The sequence below is a fragment of the Mustela nigripes genome, chromosome 12, assembly GCF_022355385.1.
Source record: "Mustela nigripes isolate SB6536 chromosome 12, MUSNIG.SB6536, whole genome shotgun sequence".
NCBI classification, from domain to species: Eukaryota; Metazoa; Chordata; class Mammalia; order Carnivora; family Mustelidae; genus Mustela; species Mustela nigripes.
The window spans coordinates 76,003,113-76,024,963 of NC_081568.1; the positions used below are offsets into that span (position 1 = coordinate 76,003,113).

General features: G+C 40.6%; 1 protein-coding gene across 2 annotated transcripts in view; it reads left to right on the forward strand.

Moving 5' to 3' along the window:
- The window catches only part of CTNNA1 (catenin alpha 1), a 313,017-nt gene that overhangs the window by 275,020 nt on the left and 16,146 nt on the right, over positions 1–21,851 (forward strand). For both annotated transcript variants that reach the window (XM_059417668.1, XM_059417669.1), the window contains exons 10-11: positions 5,207–5,299; positions 18,403–18,559. In XM_059417668.1, the coding sequence (XP_059273651.1) occupies positions 5,207–5,299; positions 18,403–18,559 (250 nt within the window). The remainder of the gene's footprint in view (positions 1–5,206; positions 5,300–18,402; positions 18,560–21,851) is intronic.

Below are 21,851 nucleotides of genomic sequence, written 5' to 3' on the forward strand. Positions count from 1 at the left end.
AATGGATTCCTTTCTCACATTGAGGTCCTTTATCCATTTTGAGTCTATTTTCATGTGTGGTGTAGGGAAATGGTCCAATTTCATTTTTCTGCATGTGGCTGTCCAATTTTCCCAACACCATTTATTGAAGAGGCTGTCTTTTTTCCATTGGACATTCTTTCCTGCTTTGTCGAAGATGAGTTGACCATAGAGTTGAGGGTCTATTTCTGGGCTCCCTATTCTGTTTCATTGATCTATGTGTCTGTTTTTGTGCCAGTACCATGCTGTCTTGATGATCACAGCTTTGGAATAGAGCTTGAAGTCTGGAATTGTGATGCCACCAACTTTGGCTTTCTTTTTCAATATTCCTTTTGCTATTCGAGGTCTTTTCTGGTTCCATATAAATTTTAAGATTATTTGTTCCATTGCCTGGTCAATTTTTTTTTTTTTTTTTAAATTTGACAGAGAGAGATCACAAGTAGGCAGAGAGACTGGCAGAGAGAGAGAGAGGAGGAAGCAGGCTCCCTGCTGAGCAGAGAGCCCGATGCGGGACTCGATCCCAGGACCCTGAGATCATGACCTGAGCCGAAGGCAGCGGCTTAACCCACTGAGCCACCCAGGCGCCCCGCCTGGTCAATTTTTAGTGCATTTTTCCATTGTATACTTTCTTTTATTTCTGTTAACATAAGAAACACTTTTTAGGGGCACCTGGGTGGCTCCGTTGGTTGAGCGACTGCCTTCGGCTCAGGTCACGGTCACGGTCCCGGAGTCCCGGGATCGAGTCCCGCATCGGGCTCCCAACTCCATGGGGAGTCTGCTTCTCTCTCTGACCTTCTCGCCTCTCATGCTCTCTCTCAAATAAATAAAATCTTAAAAAAAAAAACAAAAAAAAAAAAAACCTCTTTTTAATACTCTGGTTTTGGTCATTTGAGTATCTGCCTTCATTATGGATCTGATACACAATTGTTTTGCTTACTCCTGCCCAAGATAGCTTATCTCCTTGGGTACTTCTGCATTTTTTATTATAGATTCAGATTCCTGGCATTATGCATATGAGAATTCTTTGAGGCCTGGGTTTAAGTTTTCTTCCATCTAAATGGAAATATAAATGGAAAATTTCCATTTATATTTGCTTCTCCTAGTTGCTTAAGCATATCACTAATATATGACTAGATCAGAGGCATTTACCTTCTGAGGGCAGTGGTGTTGTTGGTCCACTAAAAACCCAAATTCTGATCACACAATGGCGCATACTCCATTTCTCTATTCCCCACCCTTGTATAAACACTGTTTTCAGTGCTTGTGTTTTCCTCTTTGAATTTTTGCTTTCTCATATCTAGCCTCTGATAATTTTCCTTAATTAATTACCAGGTTGGCTCTGCCTTAACAACAAAATTTTTGAGGTATAAATTACAGACTGTAAAATTTTACCTTCACCCCTTTTAACTGTACAATTCAGTGGTTTTTTTTTTTTTTTTTTTTTAACTAAATTTACGGAAGTATGCAGCCATTACCACAATCCAGTTTGGAATTTTTCTATCATCCATGCATGCTTCATTTTTTGATAGCTTATCCTCTGTTCCATCATCATTTCCCTTGTAGATTTGGGAGTAAATGGTAGAAATTTGAGTGGTTCTGAAATTTATATGATGTACAGTTGGGACTACTTAATGCATGACAGACTTGGAAAGTTGAATTCTTGTTATTTTTTCCCCTTTTTTGAGAGTTCAGACTCAGCCATTTTAAAGAGGAAAATTCAGGTGGTTGCTTGATGAAAAAAAGCCTCAATGGCAAGTAGTTGTTTGTTAGGTTTTGAACTTCCTCCTCTTCAGCATTATGATTGTGGTATCACTATGCACTTAAAAGCTGCCTTTTCCAAAGTTCTTCTCACTTGTTTTACTCTGACCAAGTGGGCGTAGGCTGTTGGGTCATTAATAAATGATTAATTTATTACCAAGAACAAAAAGAAATCTTAATTTATTCACACGGTCCAGAGTAAGGGGCAGTGGAGCAACTTAGCCAAATATCAGCGAGAAGCAGTTACTCATGACAGTGGGGACAACTTGTGCTTGAGTTTAAACAAATTTCAACTTCACTTAAAGTCATCAACACATGTTATAATAGAAAAAGTACTGTCTAAATGGGGTATTTTTCCACTAGGGAACTTCATAAATTTTACTCCAGAAAAGAAAATCTAGTATAAAGGTAGGGTTTTCCTAAATGTTTGAAGTCGTTTCTGCAATGTGCAGATGTCATATTTGTTGACTGATACAGCCTGGCTTTGAGATTTTTTTCTTTCTCCACAGCACAGATTGTTACTGCACTACTCCTGAAACTAGCAAAAGTCCAGAGCTTTTTTTTTTTTTTTTTTTTTTTTAAATTTAAAATCAGGGAGTTGCTGGTTTTCTGAAATGTTCTGCTCTTCTGTGAGGTGCAGATTTACGCAGTGTAGGCATCAACCATTCAAGAGGCCTTCATGATTTCAAAGCTAGTGGTCATAGTGTCAGTTTAAGCCCACTTCTTGGATTAGCAGGAATGAAAGACTAAATTGTTAATACACAAGTTACCATGATGGCAGAGATGCAGTCATTTATTCTCAGCACAAATCTAGAGGTACTGTGTAGCACTCTAACAAGGTTCTCTACAAGCGAGCTGCTCTGAGTATTTTTAATTCAAACTTCCAGATCTTCTTCAGTCTCAGAATCAGTTGTTCTCCCAAAGTTTTAGAGTCCCAGGAGACATTTAGAAAGCCTGTCCTCTCACTCTCAGCTTTCACTGTCTTCAAGCCTGGCACTAGTATATGAGGTTAGCCTCTCAGCTTCTCAGAGAGCTATGGTTGAGATGTTGCATTTGCACATTTATCATTGTTAGAAGTGAGTAGCCCTGTCCCTGGAGGGTGAATAGAAGCTCATTCATCTGGAGAAGACTGTCAGTGACAGGCGCCCGCTTCTTCCTCCTCAGCCAGGCAGGGTGGCCTCCTGAAACAGGCAGTGTACTCATGTAGAGCATAACTGCTTCAGCAGTACATCAGAAAGCATCTCAAGTAATGTTTGAAAAGAAAGAACAAGTCTTCATAACCTTTATGTTGTTCAGTGTTGTATCAGGAAACAGGAAAGATGATTTACAGAAGTTACCCATTTCAGCCTCAGCCACACACCATCCTCAGGTGTCTGATCTGCAGTAGGTGATAGTTTACATAATCTTTGCGTCTTAATTTAAGTGTTTTTCTAGTTTTTACAGATTCATTAAATTGGAGAGTACAAATTGAAATAAAATTTGACTAGACAGTAGAAGATAGAAACACAGTGACAGACCTTCCTGAATTTAACAGTTGGCTGGCCTCCCAGATGGCAGGAGTGGGGCAAGGGTGCTAGGTCTTAGTATGCTCACCTCACCAGGAATCTTTGTTAGTCCCAAACTACTAATTCAGTGATGAACCTCAAATTTTATATTTGTTTTTCAAAATGCCTTCTTAAAAGAATTGAAGCAATGGGAGTTACAGATTCATGAATACATCTGATTTAAGCTTTTTCCTTCACTGTAGCATCATCAATTCTACATTTGAGGGATTAGGTTTTTTAGGAGTTTTGTATTCTATAAAATATAGTTTTGGTCATATTTTGCAATAATTTTTTAAGAGAGGGAGAAAATGGAGGAAGGGGCAGAAGGATTCTCTCTCTAGAGAATCTTAAGCAGACTCTGCTCCGAGCACTTAGCCCAACTTGGGGCTCCATCTCACAACCCTGAGATCACTATCTAAGCCAAAATCAAGTGTCAGATGCTTAACTGGCTGAGTCACCTGGGTGGCCCTGCAGTAACTTGAAACAAACTAATAGAAGTCTACAGTCAACTCTAGCTATGTATTATGATCATGAAGATGAGTGTCTCTTTGCCTAGATCCAGATGATACTAGAAAGTGGAATTGTAATCTTTAGGGGGAGTATAAATGGGATTTCTTTATGGGATTTTGAAGTCCCCGAACTTTAAGGATCTGACTTAATTTTTCACTTCCTTACATGTTATATTTTAAATTGCATGTTAGTTCTTTTGTTTCTTATGGTTAGGATTCTGATAGCAGTCTTACAGAAAGCTGATAATCCCTAACCATACTACTGCAAACAACTGCCGTAATAATATGTAATTTTTCTTATGCCTTTATGTGCTTATGTTGGGTGGAGGAGTGAAAATCAAAGGTTATTGCCCTTGCCCTTGTTTACTCTGGCATTTAAGCTCCCAGAAAGTGCCTCTGATATTCAGCTGCCTACACCTTTGTCATTCATAACTCAATTTGCAACTGGGGGAATGATGTGTCTTAGCACTGTGTATTCATTTGGTCCTTAGCATTGCTAATGGTATTGGCAAGCCTGTTCATTTAGAAACAGGGGTAAGTGATCACAGCCCTCATAGTTGCTCCAGAGTAGCCTTTTCAGCCCCAGCAGTCCGCAGGAGAGCTAGTATGACACAGCCTGGAAAGGTGGTTTCTGGATACATGAGCAGTGTCACAGAGATACTCAGATAGGGAAGGATAGGATTTTATTTCAAATGAAGCGATACCGTTCAGGAAAGAGGCCAGCTGTCAGTGTTTTCGAGAACCCACTCGAAGGACAGTTCTGCTCTTAACCGTGGAACATCAGCCCTGTTACTTTGTATGCTTCTGAGGAAGATGGCCTTGGGCACATCTTGATATTGTCTTAATACTATTTCCTTATGTGAAAAATAGCTTTATGTTCAAGTAAAACTCCTTTTGGCTTAATAAGCATCCATTCACCCGTCACATGAGAATAGCAACTCAGAATCTCTATTTATTTTCTTCAAGAACAGCTGCATAGTATATTTTTATTTGAGGATACCAACTATTCTTTCCCGATGCCCTTGGTTCTTTAGCTTTTCTCATGTTGTCCACACCACGAGAACCTCTTTCTGAAGCTGCTGTTCAGGCAGATTCGAGCACATGTAAAACCTTGAGTTACACGCCTTGACATTTCTAAGCATCTGCCACCAGCTTAAAGTGTGGCCTTTGTTACAGGTATGTACAATGGCACAGAGATTTTTTAAAAATCTGTTTGTCCTCAGAAGTACGTAATCAATCTGTGAGAAATAAAACACCATTGGTGCTCTTGGCGTGTGTTCTGTAGAAGATCAGGGCTGGGAGTAGGTATACGTGTGTTTTCTTCAGCCTTCAAAAGAAAAACCTTCAAAGATCTTTTTATGGTGTTCCTTCTCCTAGGTTGCCAACTTGGCCTGTTCCATCTCAAACAATGAAGAAGGTGTAAAACTTGTTCGAATGTCAGCAAGCCAGCTGGAAGCCCTCTGTCCTCAGGTAAGGTATGGCTGGGAATGTTTATGGTACCACCCAACTGGATTTCAGTTAGGGTGAAAATGAGGGTTTTTTGTTTGTTTTGTTTTGTTTTGTTTTGTTTTTAGGACTTTACATTGAAGTCTTGGGGTACAAAACACTGATCCAGAATTCATGTAGTTGGAGAAATTTGTGTTTAACTTCAAGTGACATTTCCCTGGGGCATCACATGTTACTATCCTCTTGCCCTTCATTAAAAATGCATAGTGTCTTTTAATCGCTGGCAAATGGAAGGGGTAGTGACCACACTATTTGATCTGCACACTCCTTGAGAGAGGGCCATTTGTAACATCTGGCAGTCCCGCAGTTAGGGTAGGTGCCTCATGAGCCTGACTCTAGAAATAGCCATCCGCCTGTGCTCCTCCTTAATGCCTGGGATTTGGATCTCTTTGTTGGAGGGAACAAGATTCAAGAGCTAGAATTGTTACTCTGTAATGTCCTAAAGTACATCCTGATACAGATATTAATAATGTAATTCAGCCAGCTACTGAATTAAAAGCTTGAGAACTTTTCTCCATTTATAATGGCATATTGGAAGACTGGCGATTAGGCTAGGTTAAGCATCTGGAAAAAGACTTAGAAGCACATAGAAGAATAGTAACTTTGTTAAATGCCCATTGTGTTGCCTGCCTCCTGTGAGGGGAACACTGTGTCTGTGCCTGAAGCTCTTTGACAGCCACAGGTGTTCTTAAGCAGTATAAGTGCTGTTTCCCATGGAAGACGCTGCCTCTGATTTCCTACGTAGAGACTGCCTTATTGGCATACTCTGAGGATTTACATTCACTCTCGAGATGTCCTGCCAGATGGCAGTGGCCACAGATAGAAGGAAACAAAACAGAGGAACTGGAGTAACAGAAGACAGGTCCCAGGAATGAAGTTTCTGTGTTAGGTCTGCAGCCAGTGTTAAAATATGTTGAGGTCTTGTTTATCTAAACAATTCCTGATACTCAGGATAGGCCACCATGGTAAGTAATACCTGGTTGTTTATCTGGGATCCTGACTGGTGCACAGGTTAGTTAGGGAATTTGTTCTTTCTTCTCCTCTTACCCATGTGGATGTAATGTGCCAATGAGACTTGCTTTGTCTAAACAGCAGTGTGATGGGCCATGAAGTAAATCCATGCTACGGGATGGACATCTCCACAGTTTTAATCCCGTTGTGAAATCTGGTGGGAATCTGGTAACTATAAAGATGGAAACACAGTGGATTCGGTCACATGTAGAAAGTTCATGATAACCAAATTTTACGAAGTAAATTTGAAGTAGATTTCTAAGATTTGGCCTCTTTTCTTCAAGTTTGCCATTTTACCCTATCAGCACTTTGTTTTTAATGTCTTTAGTTCTCCATTTGGTTTTGAAATGCTTCAAAAGTGACAATGCTTTCACATATCAGCTGAAACAGATGGTAACATACGCAGATCACACTTACCAAGATTATTTATATAAATGATCTTAACGCCTAGGAGAAAAACCACTTGGAGAGTCTAGTAGATCTAATGAAACAATAGTGTGCATAAATCATGTGTGGCTGGGCTGTGGTGTGCTGGTTTGCGTTTGCTATCAAGATCATTGCTTCTCTCTTGGGTAGTCCTTTCTTCTACTAGGACACACCCTCAAGGGAAGTAGGCCTAGAACAGTGCCCAGACCACACTTGGTATGAGTGTGTGTTCTGGATAAAAGCATTTCTCTAGGGGGCACCTGGGTAGCTCAGTGGGTGAAGTCTCTGCCTTCGGCTCAGGTCATAATCTCAGGGTTCTGGGATCAAGCCCCACATCAGGCTCTCTGCTCAGCAGGGAGCCTGCTTCCTCCTCTCTCTCTGCCTGCCTTTCTGCCTACTTGTGATCTCTGTCAAAAAATAAATAAATTTAAAAAAAAAACTTTAAAAAACATTTCTCTAGGTATGTTTCTTCTCTCTTAGACCCTGGCCTAGGCTCATTTCTACTCATCCTCAGAAGCCAGACTGAGCAGGCTCCTTGAGGCAAATGGAGCTGACGTTTGCAGGCATGACAGTGACAGACTGAGTACTATGTGGTGTTTCTACATGAGGCAGGGCACTTCCACTCCAGACCATTGTTGCCAGGTCCTTTCTTTTTAATTTTAATTTTTAATTTTATTTTAAAAGACTTTATTTGACAGAGATTGCAAGTAGGCAGAGAGGCAGACAGAGAAGGCAGGGAGGGAAAGCAGGCTCCCTCCTGAGCAGAGAGCCCAATGCGGGGCTTGATCCCAGAACCCTGGGATCATGATCTGAGCCGAAAGCAGAGGCTTTAACACCCTGAACCACCCAGGCGCCCCTATTTTTTTTTGATTTTTGAAAGGATTTTATTGACATGTTTGTCAGAGAGAGAGAGCACAAGCAGGGGGAGTGGCAGGCAGAGGGAGAGGGAGAAGCAGGCTTCCTGCTGAGCAGGGAGCCCCATGCGGGACTCAATTCCAGGACCCTGCGATCATGACCCAAGCTGAAGGCAGATGCCCAACTGACTGAGCCACCCAGGCGCCCCTCCTTTTGTTATTTTTATTTATTTCTAAAAATGATTTTGTTTATTTGAGAGAGAGAGAGAAGGCATGAGTAGGACAGAGAGAGAGTGAGAAGCAGATTTCCCGCTGAGCAGTGAGTCTGAAGCGGGGCTTACATCAAGATCATGACCTGAGCTGAAGGCAGACGCTTAACTGACTGAGTCACCCAGGCATCCCTCCTTTCATTATTATTATTATTATTTAAGATTTTATCTATTTATTTGACACAGAAACAGCAAGAGAGGGAACACAAGCAGGGGGAGTGGGAGAGAGAGAAGCAGGCTCACCGTTGAGCAGGGATCCTGATGTGATACGGGGCTTGATCCTAGGACCGTGGGATCATGACCTGAGCCACCCAGGCGCCCCCTCCTTTCCTTATTTTTAAAGAGAAGTCAGCAATTCAGATTTATTTCTCAGGTCTCCTTTTTAAATGATAGGTAACTAATGAGAAAGTTTTGAAAATCTTGGAGTATTGTTAACTCTTCTGGGACTGCATCTGGCTTACTCTGGCCCATGTGTTGCATGCCCAAAGGGCCTCTTCTTCAAAGATGCAGGTGGCCATCCCTCTGGGGAGGAAGGCCTTCATTGGAGCCTTTTCTTTACTCTTCATCCTTATTTGGGCAGTGATCTCTAGCACAAGGGCCCTAGCACTGAGGTGTTCCTTTCCATAGTCACTGGTTTGTGGATAAACAGAGTCTAGGCGGGACGCCTGGGTGGCTCAGTGGGTTAATCCGCTGTCTTTGGCTCAGGTCATGATCTCAGGGTCCTGGGATCGAGTCCCGCATCGGGCTCTCTGCTCAGCAAGGAGCCTGCTTCCCTCTCTCTCTCTCTCTCTCTCTCTGCCTGCCTCTCCATCTACTGTCAAATAAATAAATAAAATCTTTAAAAACAAAACAAAACAAAAACAGAGTCTAGGCAAGTTAATCAACTAGGCGAGGTAGTTCACCAGGAGCTTAAGATGGGGTTTTTATTAGAGTGTATCTTTCTTTGTGGTGAGGCTGCTGTCGGTATCTGGCCCCAGGATGGAGTACCTTGTGAGGCGTTTCCAGGCTTTTTTTTGTGTCTCACACATAGGCTCTCACATTTAGGAATCCGGTCCCTGTGCTGGGGATGCCCTCCTTGTGTAACTTCCCTGGGGGCTGCTTTTCTCTGGCCCCCACGTGCAGTTTACAGTTGGTTCCTAGACCTTATTTTTCTTTCTAAAGGGGAGAGATGATAGATGGAGCCTCTAGAGGAGCTTTCCTTCCCTACTTTTCAGTCCACCCAAGGGCAAATTAACTTTTGGAAAGGGGAGCTAATCTGAAGTACTCACTTCTTAGCATCTAAACAACATTAAGTTCAAATATTTGAGATTTATTAAAGTTGAGGAGGAAGTAACCTGAAAGTGGCTTTTTTTCATTGCTTGGGGGATTAAAAAAATGCACCTGCATTTTTTGCTGATCTGCTATTGTAAGAAACGAAGTAGGTCTCTGCCTGCACTGCCTTCTACTCTGTGGCTGCACTCTCTCTTCATCAGGAGCAAGACCTGGTTCCATCTGAACACAGAGCCCTAATCTCACATGCTTTTATAAGGAAAAAGCCCAGCTGTTTTGAGGAAAGGTCTCAGTCTGTACCCCACATATTTTTGACATGTCTTGTTTGTGAAGGCTCCCAAGTCTTAGTCCATGGTAGCTGCTTAGGATATTTCACTTGTTAGTTTGCTTGTTGCTTGGCTAGGGGGAAGAAAAAGGAAAAAGCAAAAGAAGAATGTTTCTGACAATTGAGTCTTTAAAATTGTAGGAAGGCATTTTGGAGATGATCTCACTTAATATTTTATTTTTCTTACTTCATTTGCGAGAATGAGCATTGTACATTTAGGTTAATACAGATCGGCCCTTTAATAATTCATAGAGCCTGGTTTTAATGTGTGTCCTTTCTTGGAAATCTACACAAGGTTGAATTAAGTATTTGAAGCCAATGTTTATCTGCATTTCTTTCTTTTTTCTTTCTTTTGTACTTCTCACTAACTAGAGAAATAACTTCTAAAATTGCCTATTCTTTCTTGTGCCTCCTTAGATCTATCTTCCATATTGCTGCTTTTTCCTTTGTGCTTCTGGGAACGCTGATCATTTTTGTGGCTGACAGGCTTAACAAGCATCAAATAAGCACAAACCCACACAGGCCTGGCCTATCGTGGTGAGAAAATATATAGCTCTTAAAGGAGCATTCAAGGCATACAGGCCACGGTACCATGACCTCAGCTCTCACTCATCTATTATTTCACAATGAGAGGACCATCTGTCTTTGAACCAGCTCATTCTTCCACTTTTGATATTGTCTAATCTTTTCTTTCAAAGCATTTTCACAGAGGACCTTGAAGGACATGCTTCTGACTATGTTTCTGTCCCTTGCCCGCCCCCATCCCACTTCCACTCACTCTGACAGGGCTGTGCAGTAACAGGCCACCAGAGGGGCTGCACTCTCCTTGTAGGGCTTGTGTTTGGATACTGGTCTCTTCTCTTTCCTCATAGAATCTGATTTCCATATCCTAACATTTGGAGAGTGTTTCCTTCTCTTTTGTTTTCTTGAAGTCTGTGTAATAGGTATTAGTCCTTTAAATGTTGGGGATAATTTACCAATGAAGTCTTTTGACCTATAGTTTTCTGTATGGGAAGGTTTTTAACAATTCAGTTTCTGTTACAGATTCAAATTCATGGCTATTTCTTCTTGAGTGAGGTTTGGTAATTTATGTTGCATTAGTTACTACTCTGTTTTTCCTTCTACTTGCTTTGTGTTTAATTTGCCCTTCTTTCTCTAGTTTCTGAAGTTCAAAATGTTGAGATAATTGATTTGGTAGGTTCTTTTCTAATGTCACACTTAAACATTTAATGCTATAAATCTGTCTTAAAGCACTGCTTTAGCTGCATCCCACAAATTCTAATGTGTGTGTTAGATAGTACGGGAAGGTCAGGAAAGATGTCACTGAAAATGTGATTTAGAAGCATAGACCTGGAGGAGATGACCCAGCAAGCCGTGGAGAGTATCTGAGGGGAGAGCACTGCAGGTAGAGCGAATAGCAAGCGCAGAGGCTTTGAGGAAGGGGGTGAAATGAGTTCATGTGGTTTAGGGCCTTTTAGGGCCATGATAAGGCCTTTGGCTCTTTACTCTGAGTGACATGGGAAGCCATTGAAGGATTTTGAATACAGGATTGACATGATTTAACGGAGGTTTGAACACAGTCTCCATGACTTTTGTTGGGAAGGATAAAAGCAGAAATACTCCTCAGGAGACTGTGTTAAGTAGAATAATCTCTTCTTCCCCTCTACCAAAAATGCTCATTTCCTCAAAACCTATGAATGTGTTACCTTTTATGGCAGAGGGACTTTTCAAAGGTTTTTAAAAAAATAAACACTTAAGAATCTTTATCTAGTTAGATTACCCAGGTGGCTCCCCAGTATAATCACAGGGGTCCTAATACACAGGAGGCAAAGGTTTCAGCGTCGGAGAAGATACTGTTAGTGTGGAAGAAGGAGTTGGACTGATGTGACCACAAGCAGAGGAATGTGGGCATCCTCCAGGAGTAGGACCGGGTTCCCCCCAAGAGCCTCTAAAATGAAGAGGTCTGCTGAACTTTTATTTTAGCTGTCTAAGATCCAAGTTAGACTTCTGACATCCAGATCTTTAAGATAATACGTTTTTGTGTTGTTTTAAGCTAAACTACTTTGATAACGGTATGTTATAGCAGCAATAGGAAAGCAAAACAGAAGCTGCAGTACTAATCCACAAAAGAGGACGGTGGACATGGTGAGCACTGGTTAGAGTCTGTGTATATTTTTTTTTTTAAGATTTTATTTATTTATTTGACAGACAGAGATTACAAGTAGACAGAGAAGCAGGCAGAGAGAGGAAGGGAAGCAGGCCCCCTGCTGAGCAGAGAGCCCGATGTGGGACTCGATCCCAGGACCCTGAGATCATGACCTGAGCTGAAGGCAGCGGCTTAACCCACTGAGCCACCCAGGCGCCCCAGAGTCTGTGTATATTTTGATAGAATTTACTGAATGATTAGAAGTGAAGTGAAAGGAAAGGAGAAGAGCCAGAGAGAAATCAGGATTTTCAGTCTCAGTAGCTGGAAGGATGGAACTATCATTTATTTTAATAGGGAAAGTGGTTTAAGGGAAGAATTGAGGAGCTCAGTTTTGGACATGGTAATTAGATATGCAAGGTGCTAAGTGCAATCCACGGAACAGTTCTGGACAGGATATATAAATTGAGACCAATCAGTACATACATGATGCTTAAAGCTATGAGCCTGAATGTACTCGTTAATGGAGAAAGCGTTAATGAATGTACTTGTTAATGGAGTACATATCTAGAGTAAAACGGTCTAGGAACTAAAACGGGGTTCTCTAGCATTTAGAGTTTTGGGAGGTGAGCAATATCCAGAAGTGGAGATGGAAGGGTTAGTAAGACCAGAAGAACACCAGAAGCTGGTTTTACCTTGGAAACTAAGTGAAAAACAGTGTGTCTAGGAACGGTGTTCGTTCATGTCAAATGGTTGTAGAAAGTGAGCTGGGAGTTTATCCTTGAGCAACATGTAGATGTCATAAGTTACTTTGGACAAAAGAAGTCTAGGTAGAGTTGAGGAGACACAAGCTTGACTGGAGTGGGTTCAGGAGAGAAGAGAGGGATTGAGTTTAGCATATTGGCAGCTCTTTCAGGTTATTAGGTAATGTTTATGTAGACGTGGGGTGGTAGCAAGAGGTGGATATGGGATTGAGAGTGTTCCCTATTTTTTATTTTTAGTTTGAAGCTATAATATCATGGTTTTCTTTTCTTTTTTTTTTTTTTCGGATTTATTTTAATGTGTGTGTGTGTGTGTGCGCGCGCAAGGGGCAGAGGGAGAGGATATCAAGCAGACTCCCCACTAAGTGAGGAGCCTGATGGAGGCCTGATCTCAGAACCCTGAGATCATGACTTGAGCCAAAACCAAGAGTCAAAGACACTCAGCCGACTGAGTCACCCAGAAGCCCCTGTAATAGCATGTTTTTATGTCTACTTGATGAAAAATAATTGGTAGAGAAGTAGTGACATTATAGAATAGAGGGAAATACTGAAAATAGAGAATTAGGAAATAGTCCAGTCAAGGGGAAATACTGATACTACAGAATAGTATTACCATTACCAAATATTGATAATCTAGAAAGGAATATAGATAATTTACATGATCAGTAGAATTCATAAGAAAATCCCAGTATAGATACTGATACCTATATTGATAATATAGAATGGAGAAATGTTCTGGAGTAGGGAAAACCAAATGAAATCTAGGGAACTGGTGGAAAGAAGGGTTGATTTAACATGCAAGCATAGAGTGCACACTGTTTTTTTTGTATTTTTTATTAAACTTTTTTATTTTTTATAAACATATAATGTATTTTTATCCCCGAGGGTACAGGTCTGTGAATCGCCAGGTTTACACACTTCACAGAACTCACCATAGCACATATCCTCCCCAGTGTCCATAACCCCACCCCGCTCTCCCAACGCCCCTCCCCCCAGCAACCCTCAGTTTGTTTTGTGAGATTAAGAGTCACTTATGGTTTGTCTCCCTCCCGATCCCATTGTGTATATATACCACATCTTCTTTATCCATTCATCTGTGGGTGGACATCTAGGTTCTTTCCATAGTTTGGCTATTGTAGACAAGTGCACACTGTTTTTTTAAAAAGGTTAAGACAGTATGTGGCACAGGTGCAGTATGTGGCACAGTATGTGGGTAGGTGCAGTGGTAGGAACCTATAGACATTGTCTTCTGATGGCATTCACCTTTCCGCTTAAATAGGAAGCAGCAGAGGTACAAGCTGAGAGTGAGGATGCTCTCAGATATGTTAAGGTTTGAGAAGAAAGTGTGAAACAAATACTAATTTAGAGCCCAGACCTGGAAGGAGACTAACTGGACTAAGGAAATGTCCCCAACATTATTCATCTTGAGTGATCAAGAATTTTAAAGAAAGACCACTCAGCATGATTGGGAGCAAGAATTTGTGAGACATCTGAGTGGAGCTGTTCAGTCTGCAGCACGGATATGAGTGGGGAGTTAGAATGAATGGTCTAGGTAGGAGATGTGGGAGTAGTTGACATCTATGTGGTATGCAATAATGAAACTAGATGAAATTACTCACTATGAAGGGAGGAGTGCAGAAGAAGGAGAGAAGATCGTGTTAAGATGGAACCTTGAGGAACTTTACCATTAGCGGAAGAAGAAAGGGTAGCAAAAGAGATAAGAAAAAATAGCCAAAACAGTGGAAATAAAACAGAAGACGTATTTGACAAAAATCTAACATCAAGGCCTAAAAAAAGAAAGAAAGAAAGAACTCTTTGTAAAGCAGAAACAGGATAGAATTTGCTCAGCTCAGCCTGATAACTTCATCCTTAATGGTGGAATATAATATTTAGTGGGAACTGGTTGAGCCTTTCCCCCCTACAATCAGAAACAAGACAAGGATATCCTTTTCAACACAGTCAACAGCAGCATTTTAAAAGTTGATAGTCACCATGGTTGTAGTGTCTGGTTTGGGGCCTTTTGCAAATTTATTGAGCAAAAATATTAACTCATACGAATTTTTTTTTCTTTGATTTGTGAGAGTAAGTTTTTCCCCTAATTTCTGTTGGTCATTTTTGGTTCATCTTAGGTAGGCTCTCCCATGTCTTTCCCCCATTTTTCTACTAGTATTTTGGTGTTTTCCTTACGGATTTACCTAACACTGTGTAAGTATACTTAAATACAGAAGTAATAGTCAAATTTATGAACTGACTTCTCCCATTGTTATTTGGAAATATGGGATATTTTCCAAGAAGTGAGAAATTTATTTCTTTTAAATATTAAATAAAAGCATAAATAAATTCTTTAGCTTTGTTATCTCATCTTTCTGGAAACAGTCATAGCATTTAAATATAAGCATGAAGTGAGGCTTTAATTTTATTTTTCTCCAGATAGCACATCAAATGTAAAAATAATATACTATTAATTACCTGCTGGTATGTGATATCACTTTTATTGTACACTGAATTATGCTCTGTGATAAGGTTTGTTTTTATTTATTTATTTTTTTTTAAGATTTTACTCATTTGACAGCAAAAGAAAGAGCATAAGCAGGGGGAGGGGGGAGAGGGAGAAGCAGGCTCCCCACTGAGCAGGGAGCCCCACGTGGGGCTTGATCCCAGGACCCTGAGACCATGACCTGAGCCAAAGGCAGATGCTTAACTGACTGAGCCACCCAGGCACCTGATAGGATATGTTTTTAGATTGTTCTCTCTTTTTTTTTTTTTAAACATTTTATTTATTTATTTGAGAGAGAATTAGAGAGAGCATGAGAAAGGAGAAGGTCAGAGGGAGAAGCAGACTCCCCAAGGAGCCGAGAGCCCAATGCGGGACTCCATCCCAGAAGTTCGGGATCATGACCTGAGCCGAAGGCAGTCAGTCAGTCGCTCAACCAACTGAGCCACCCAGGTGCCCCTAGATGGTTCTCTTCTAATTGCTTTAGCTTTGTATTACATTTTAATTATTTAACTTCATTACTCTAGCTCTCTATTCCCAAGGGTTGTTTTTGTTTTTTTTTTTCCCCCGCTATTCCCAGCTATTTATTGCTCTAGATGAATTTGTGAATAAATAGGTCATTCTTCCTACCCCCAAACAAGAAATATGTTGCTCTTTATTTGAATTTTTGTCATGTAACTTAGAAAAGTTTAGTCACTTACTGTTTACTTCACTCATGTGGTTTTCTTCACAGATTTAACCCCCTTTATTTCCTGTGAATTGCTTTCAGAAAGAACTTAACATTCTCTCATTTTATTTTCTAACTTTTTTTCTGGCATACAGAAAATACATTTTAAAATAGATTTATATTGTCTAGCTACCTAATGAACTCTTTTAATAATTCTAAGTTTTTTCAGTTGGCTTTCCAGTTTCCTAGATTAACAAAGATCGTCTGTATTGAGAAGTAATTTTGTGGTCACTTTCTAACAACTTTTTCTTTTATTCCTTTCCCATTTTATTTTATTGGGTAGAAGGACCATTATATTATTATTTAACTAATGGTGATCATAGGTACAGCACTAATAACATCTTTATTTTTAAGGTAAATGATTCTAGATTTCACCACTAAATATTATGTTTGATGACTATTTGAAGTAGTATGTAAGTATCTATATAATTTACTAAGAGTCATCAGAAATGAGTATTTAATATATCAAGTATTCTCTGTAAACAGTTCTGTAAATGAAAATGAGAAAGTTAACCTTAGACAAGGTGGTTTTTCTCCGTTATACTGTATGAGATAAGATATATTACAGAACAAAGAGAGCAATTTTCTCTTTTTAATGGAGGAATTATCTTTTTACTTAAAACATATAATTAATTCCTTGCCCTTGTTTATTTGGCCCTCTTAGGAAGCATTTACTTGAGCCACATATTCTTAAAAGGTCTAGCTTGCTCTGATTCATTGATGCATTTAGTGAATCAGTGAGTTAAGCAATGAGGAGTATAGTCCTCAATGGCAAGAAGGAAAAGAGGCAGAGAACAAGCCTTGAGATGAAAAGATGATGGGACGGCTTGTCTCACAAATAATTCACTGTCTAAACCCATATACCTTTGAAAGTGGTGGGCTGTCAGTAACTAATAAGTAGACTACCCAGTTCTCTGTGCCTCCGAATCTCTAGCTGGCAGTCTCGGTGGCCCAGTGCTTCCTTGTTTCTGGGAGGAGGAGTAGTTGCACCAGTCTACAAGCTGTGCTGCTTCTGTTTGGTAACAAGTCTGTGAGGGCTAAATTGATATTATTCTTGAATACTGCTTCTTTATATTGGGAATTAAACACATGATCTGAAGGCATGTAGTTTCTATGGCACCTAACAAAATTTATCGCAGATCCTGTCCTCCACTTTGCATGTACAGATGCTTCTGTGCTGTTTTTCTGCTTCGTCCAGATCTCTGCTCCCATCCCACTAGTTTCATCTTGTCTTTGCTTTCCTTCCATGTTGCCTTATTATACCACTACGATGGCTCTCATTAAAAAGGAAAGAAAGAGAGTGGGAGAAAAAAAGAAAAAAACAAGTGTTAGTGAAGATGTGGGGAAATTGGAACCGTCATATGTGCTGGTGGAAATGTAAAATTTTGAAACTGCTTTGGAAAACAGTCTGGCAGTTTCTCTAAAGTTGAATTACAATTCCAGTCCTACCTATATTCCCAAGAATAATGAAAACACAGAAATATGTGTATAAATGTTCATAACAACTTTATTCATAATGGCCAGAAGGTGAAAATGGTTCAGATGTCTCATCAGTTGATGAATGGATAAATAAAATCTTATATATCTGTATAATGGCATATTATTCATCAATAAAAAGGAATAAAGTTCTGGCACATTCTCTAGCATAGAAGAACCTCGAAAACATTAAATGAAAGAAGCTAGTTACAAAAACCCACATATTGATATGATTCTGTTTATATGAACTGCCCTGAATAGGCAAATCCATAGAGAACAAAAGTAAAGTAAGTAGATACCAGTGGGTAGACCTAAGGAACACTGAGGGAAATGAGAAATGACTGCTGACAGATAACGGGATTTGTTTTTGGAGTGATGAAAATTTTGTTAACGTTTTAAAAATGACTGTGGTGATAGTTTCTCAACTGTGAATATCCTAAAAACTAGTGAATTATGCAGTTTAAATGGCCAAATTTTTTTGGTATGTGAATTATATATCAACCTGGGGTGGGGGGCACTTTACAGATGCTCCTTCCTTCCTTCCTTTCCTTATTATAAGAGAGTGTGTGCACGAGTGAAGGGGATGGGGAGCAGAGGGAGAGAGAGAATCTTCAAGAGGCTCTACACTCTGTGGGATCAGTGTGGAACTTGATCTCATGACTCCGAGATCATGCCCTGAGCCAAAGTCAAGAGTTGGGTGCTTAAGCAACTTAGCCACCCAGACGTCCCTACAAATCACTTTTTAAGCTTAAGAAAGTTTACACTTCCCATGTAGAACCTGAAATACCAGATGTTCATCACAAGATAATTAAGAATGGTAGGTAACTGGATCGAACCTGCAAATCATATGTGAAAATAGTGATGTACATCCACAGGATGGAATAGGAAACAGTTGATACTTTTAACACACATTTAATGATAAGGAGATGTACTTAAAAGAAGAAACAAGATAATGTTATATATTTTTGGACATGTGTACTTACATTGTGTGTGTGTGTGTGTGTGTGTGTGTAAAAAGCCTGGAATATAATGTCAAAAATTTTAAGTTGCTGTCACAGAGTGGAGATTAGAGATAGTTTTTTTTCACTGCCTATCTGTACTTGCAGTGTGTTTGTGTCACACACACATATATAGCCTGTTGCCTGCCACTTTTCTCCATCTTTGTGAGTGTTGCAGTGGAGCACGTGGTATGGCGGGTCCTGGTGAGATGCATGTGAGACAAAGCACAGCTGCTGCACTGACCAGAGCGGCCCCCATACTTTTATTTTCATGACACTGAAAGAGTAAACGAGGAACTTCCATATCTTTGCAGGTTATCAATGCTGCATTGGCTTTAGCAGCAAAACCACAGAGTAAACTGGCCCAAGAGAACATGGATCTTTTTAAAGAACAGTGGGAAAAACAAGTCCGTGTTCTTACAGATGCTGTCGATGACATTACTTCCATTGATGACTTCTTGGCTGTCTCAGGTAATGAGCTGGTTCCCCCGAGAAGCCTGTGAGAATGTGCATAATTACTTTTCGCCTAAGTCACAATAATGGACAATCAAAACGCCCCCAAGTCTGGGCAGGTAAATTACTCTAGCAATAATATTGTGCTGGTTTTCATTTTAATTAAAAAAACATCAGCAGCTAACAACAACAAACTGTCACTGACTCCTCAGCAGTGGGAGGTGGGGTTGAAATTGTTTCCCTTATGGTGAGGCTGGTCTTGATCTTAGAAACAGGAAATAGAAAGCTGGCTGGCAGTTTTCCCCTATTTGTGTAGAGTAAGATTTTGCAACTGTGACCTGTACAACACCATAACAATCCATCTCTCTTGCTGCTGTTGTATTTAGAAAAAACACTGACCTGGGTCCTGGGAGAGGCTGTGATTATTTCTTATGATCTTGTGAAACTTAAGAGTTTCCCAGCACCATCACCTTGAATTCTTTTTGAGAATAATTTTGCCACCTCCTTGGAAAGCTTCTTCCTTTCTCCCTCAGAAATGATCATAGTTTAACTGCCTACTTTCGAAAGACTCTGTCTGCATGATGCACAGATAGAAAACAGAGAGGAAATATTTAAGTGGCATTTAATTATGAACTTGCAAAAAATAAATCTGGGTAATTCACCTCACAAAAACAGTTGATTTCATTATATAAACATAAACTGGTAATGACATAGTAAATTGCATTCATATAGAAAATGTCTGTCAACTGCAATTCACTGTTTATCACACAGAGATAAATTTCAATCCATCTCCTTCAAGTTGAGCAAGTATAAATGCATTCTTGGTGTAACAGGGCCTCTGCTGCCCTTAGATGTACTGCTTGCTCTCTGGAGGTGCCAGGCTTCCTGAGGCCAGTGGCTTTGGTCAGAGTCAGTTGCTGGGTACTTGTAGGGCTAAAACTTCCTTTCACCCCAGGGAACCACAGGCTGCGACCTGGGAGATGTGAGTGTCAATGGGGCTTGAAAGAGAAGCGGGGCTTAAGTACATGCACAGCACAGTCCTCCAGCAATGACCTATATCTAAGGTGACAGTGTGTTCTGCATATTAATGTCCTCCTGTCCCTGCCCGTTCTCCTTGGGACTGGTAGATGTGGCTGTACACGAGAGAGTAGGGAGCGTAATCCGTAAACTGCAAAAAGAGGGGATAAGCCACGCTGCTGCAGGACTGCCAAATTGCAGGTGCTGGTACTTTAAAACAGAAAAGCCATTTGCAAGCACATCTTTGCAGGTGCCAAAAATGCAGCAATGGCTTTTTTGGGAAATCTTGGCCTTCTGTTGTTTTTCCCAATGAAGTACTGAATTATTCTTTTTCATAGGTTTAGAGAAAAACATTCCACCTTCACAGCACACTTTTAAGCAAACAACAAATTTTGAAATCTAAATGTAAAGCCCCCCTCCGGAGATAGATCCTACATTCCTATACTTATTTCTTGTGATTAGGTTGGGTTTAGCTCAGGCTTGGTCTCAAGGGATTTTCAGTCCTTCTTACAGCAAAATAAAATGTAATAGAATCAGATGTCCCTCATGCAACATTCTTCAAATTGGAGAACAAAAAGGATTCTGCAGTAGCATTTAGTGGGATCCAGGCAGTATCTTTAGGGTGTATGACATAAAAAGAGAAATCAAATTCTTTAACAGATACACTTTTATCTAGTGAGTATATTCAATGTTTATGCAGATGAGGGAAAATATAAGGGGTCGCCTCCATGGAAAGGAGTTTAGACAGTAAAAACATAGAACAATTCTCTCAGTCAGAAAGTGGTATTTTCAGAGTACCTTAATTTTTAGAGGGCTACCCAATATATTTCTCCAAAGTTTTGTCACAGGCTCGCTTAGCAGAGTCAGGCAATTAAGAGTAACAGGGCCAGGCTATTATTCATAATTCTTTTTTTTTTCCTTTAAGATTTTATTTATTTGACAGAGAGAGAAAGATCACAAGTAGGCAGGCAGAGAGTAGGGAGTGAAGCCGGCTCCCTGCTGAGCAGAGAGCCTGACATGGGGCTCGATACCAGAACCCTGAGATCATGACCTGAGCCGAAGGCAGAGGCTTAACCCGCTGAACCACTCAGGCACCCCTGTTATTCATAATTCTTATACTTTTCTTATGGTGTGCTTCATAGGGACATGGGATGAAGGAGGAGACAAGCAAATGTCTGGACAGAGTTCTCCACCATTGACCAGTTTTAAGCATTCACGCTTTCTGTCCTCACACACCTCCCCCACCCATGGGAGCTTCAGCATGTCTGTGGGCGACTAGAGTTGACTTCCCATCACACCTGACCCAGTCTTGCTAGGGAAGTGACTGGCTCTCATCATGAGGAACCTCAGTTTGAATTGGGCAGGCTCCCACTGGTGTCCAGTCCTTCACCCTGGGGCAGTTGACAGCATCTCTCATTGTGTGCCATGGTTTGGAGAGCGGTAGCATTCATAGACAGCCTCTGGACAAGGAGTCATATCTTGTCCTCATCCTAATGTGCCCTCTTTGTCAATTTCCCCTTGCCCTGTGGCACACTGGGGCTTCAGCAGTCCTGTCAGTGATGTTGGCATGTCTTTGAGTAAAGGGTCTGCCAGGCAAGTGCCCAGCCCAGAGTCTCGATTCAGCTTGGCTTCTGGCATCATACATCTTCGCTAAATGCAGAGTAAGGAAGCTACTTGACTCCTTAGAGTGGTTGTTGTATACTGTTTTGTACTGTATTCTGGTACCTCTGGCAATGTGATAGATTTTGTGGAATATTTCCAATACTGATTTTCCATCATCAGATCGTTCTTGGAATTGATGGTGCCTCAATGTTTGTCCACTCAATGTAGCCATCCACTAGCCAAGAACCCCTTCAGGGGTAAGTTACTTAGGGAATAGGGCTACTTTCTCTGTATTGTTCCTGCATATTCAGTTCCATTGGTTCCCAAAGTTCCCGCATACTTGCCACAAGTCATATCTTGTGGCTCGAGAAGTAATGGTCATATTGTGTATAATCTGGCCAAGCTACCAAGCATTTCATGAGGCTGCAGGGCAAAGGAAACTTGGGTCCCTATATATCAAGTATGAGACAGTGGCACTTCAGGGGTTATGCATGCCCGCCCAACCCAGGGAAGAAAGACTGGGGGGCTCTTTTTCACCAGGTTGTATTCAGAATATGACTTGTAAATATTGGAGATGGTTAAGATGGTAGAGTGCATTCATTAAACCCCAAGTATATTTATACTGACTGATCCCTTAAGGACGGGAGTTTGAAATTTATCAACGTGATAAAGACTGTTTGAATTTCATTTG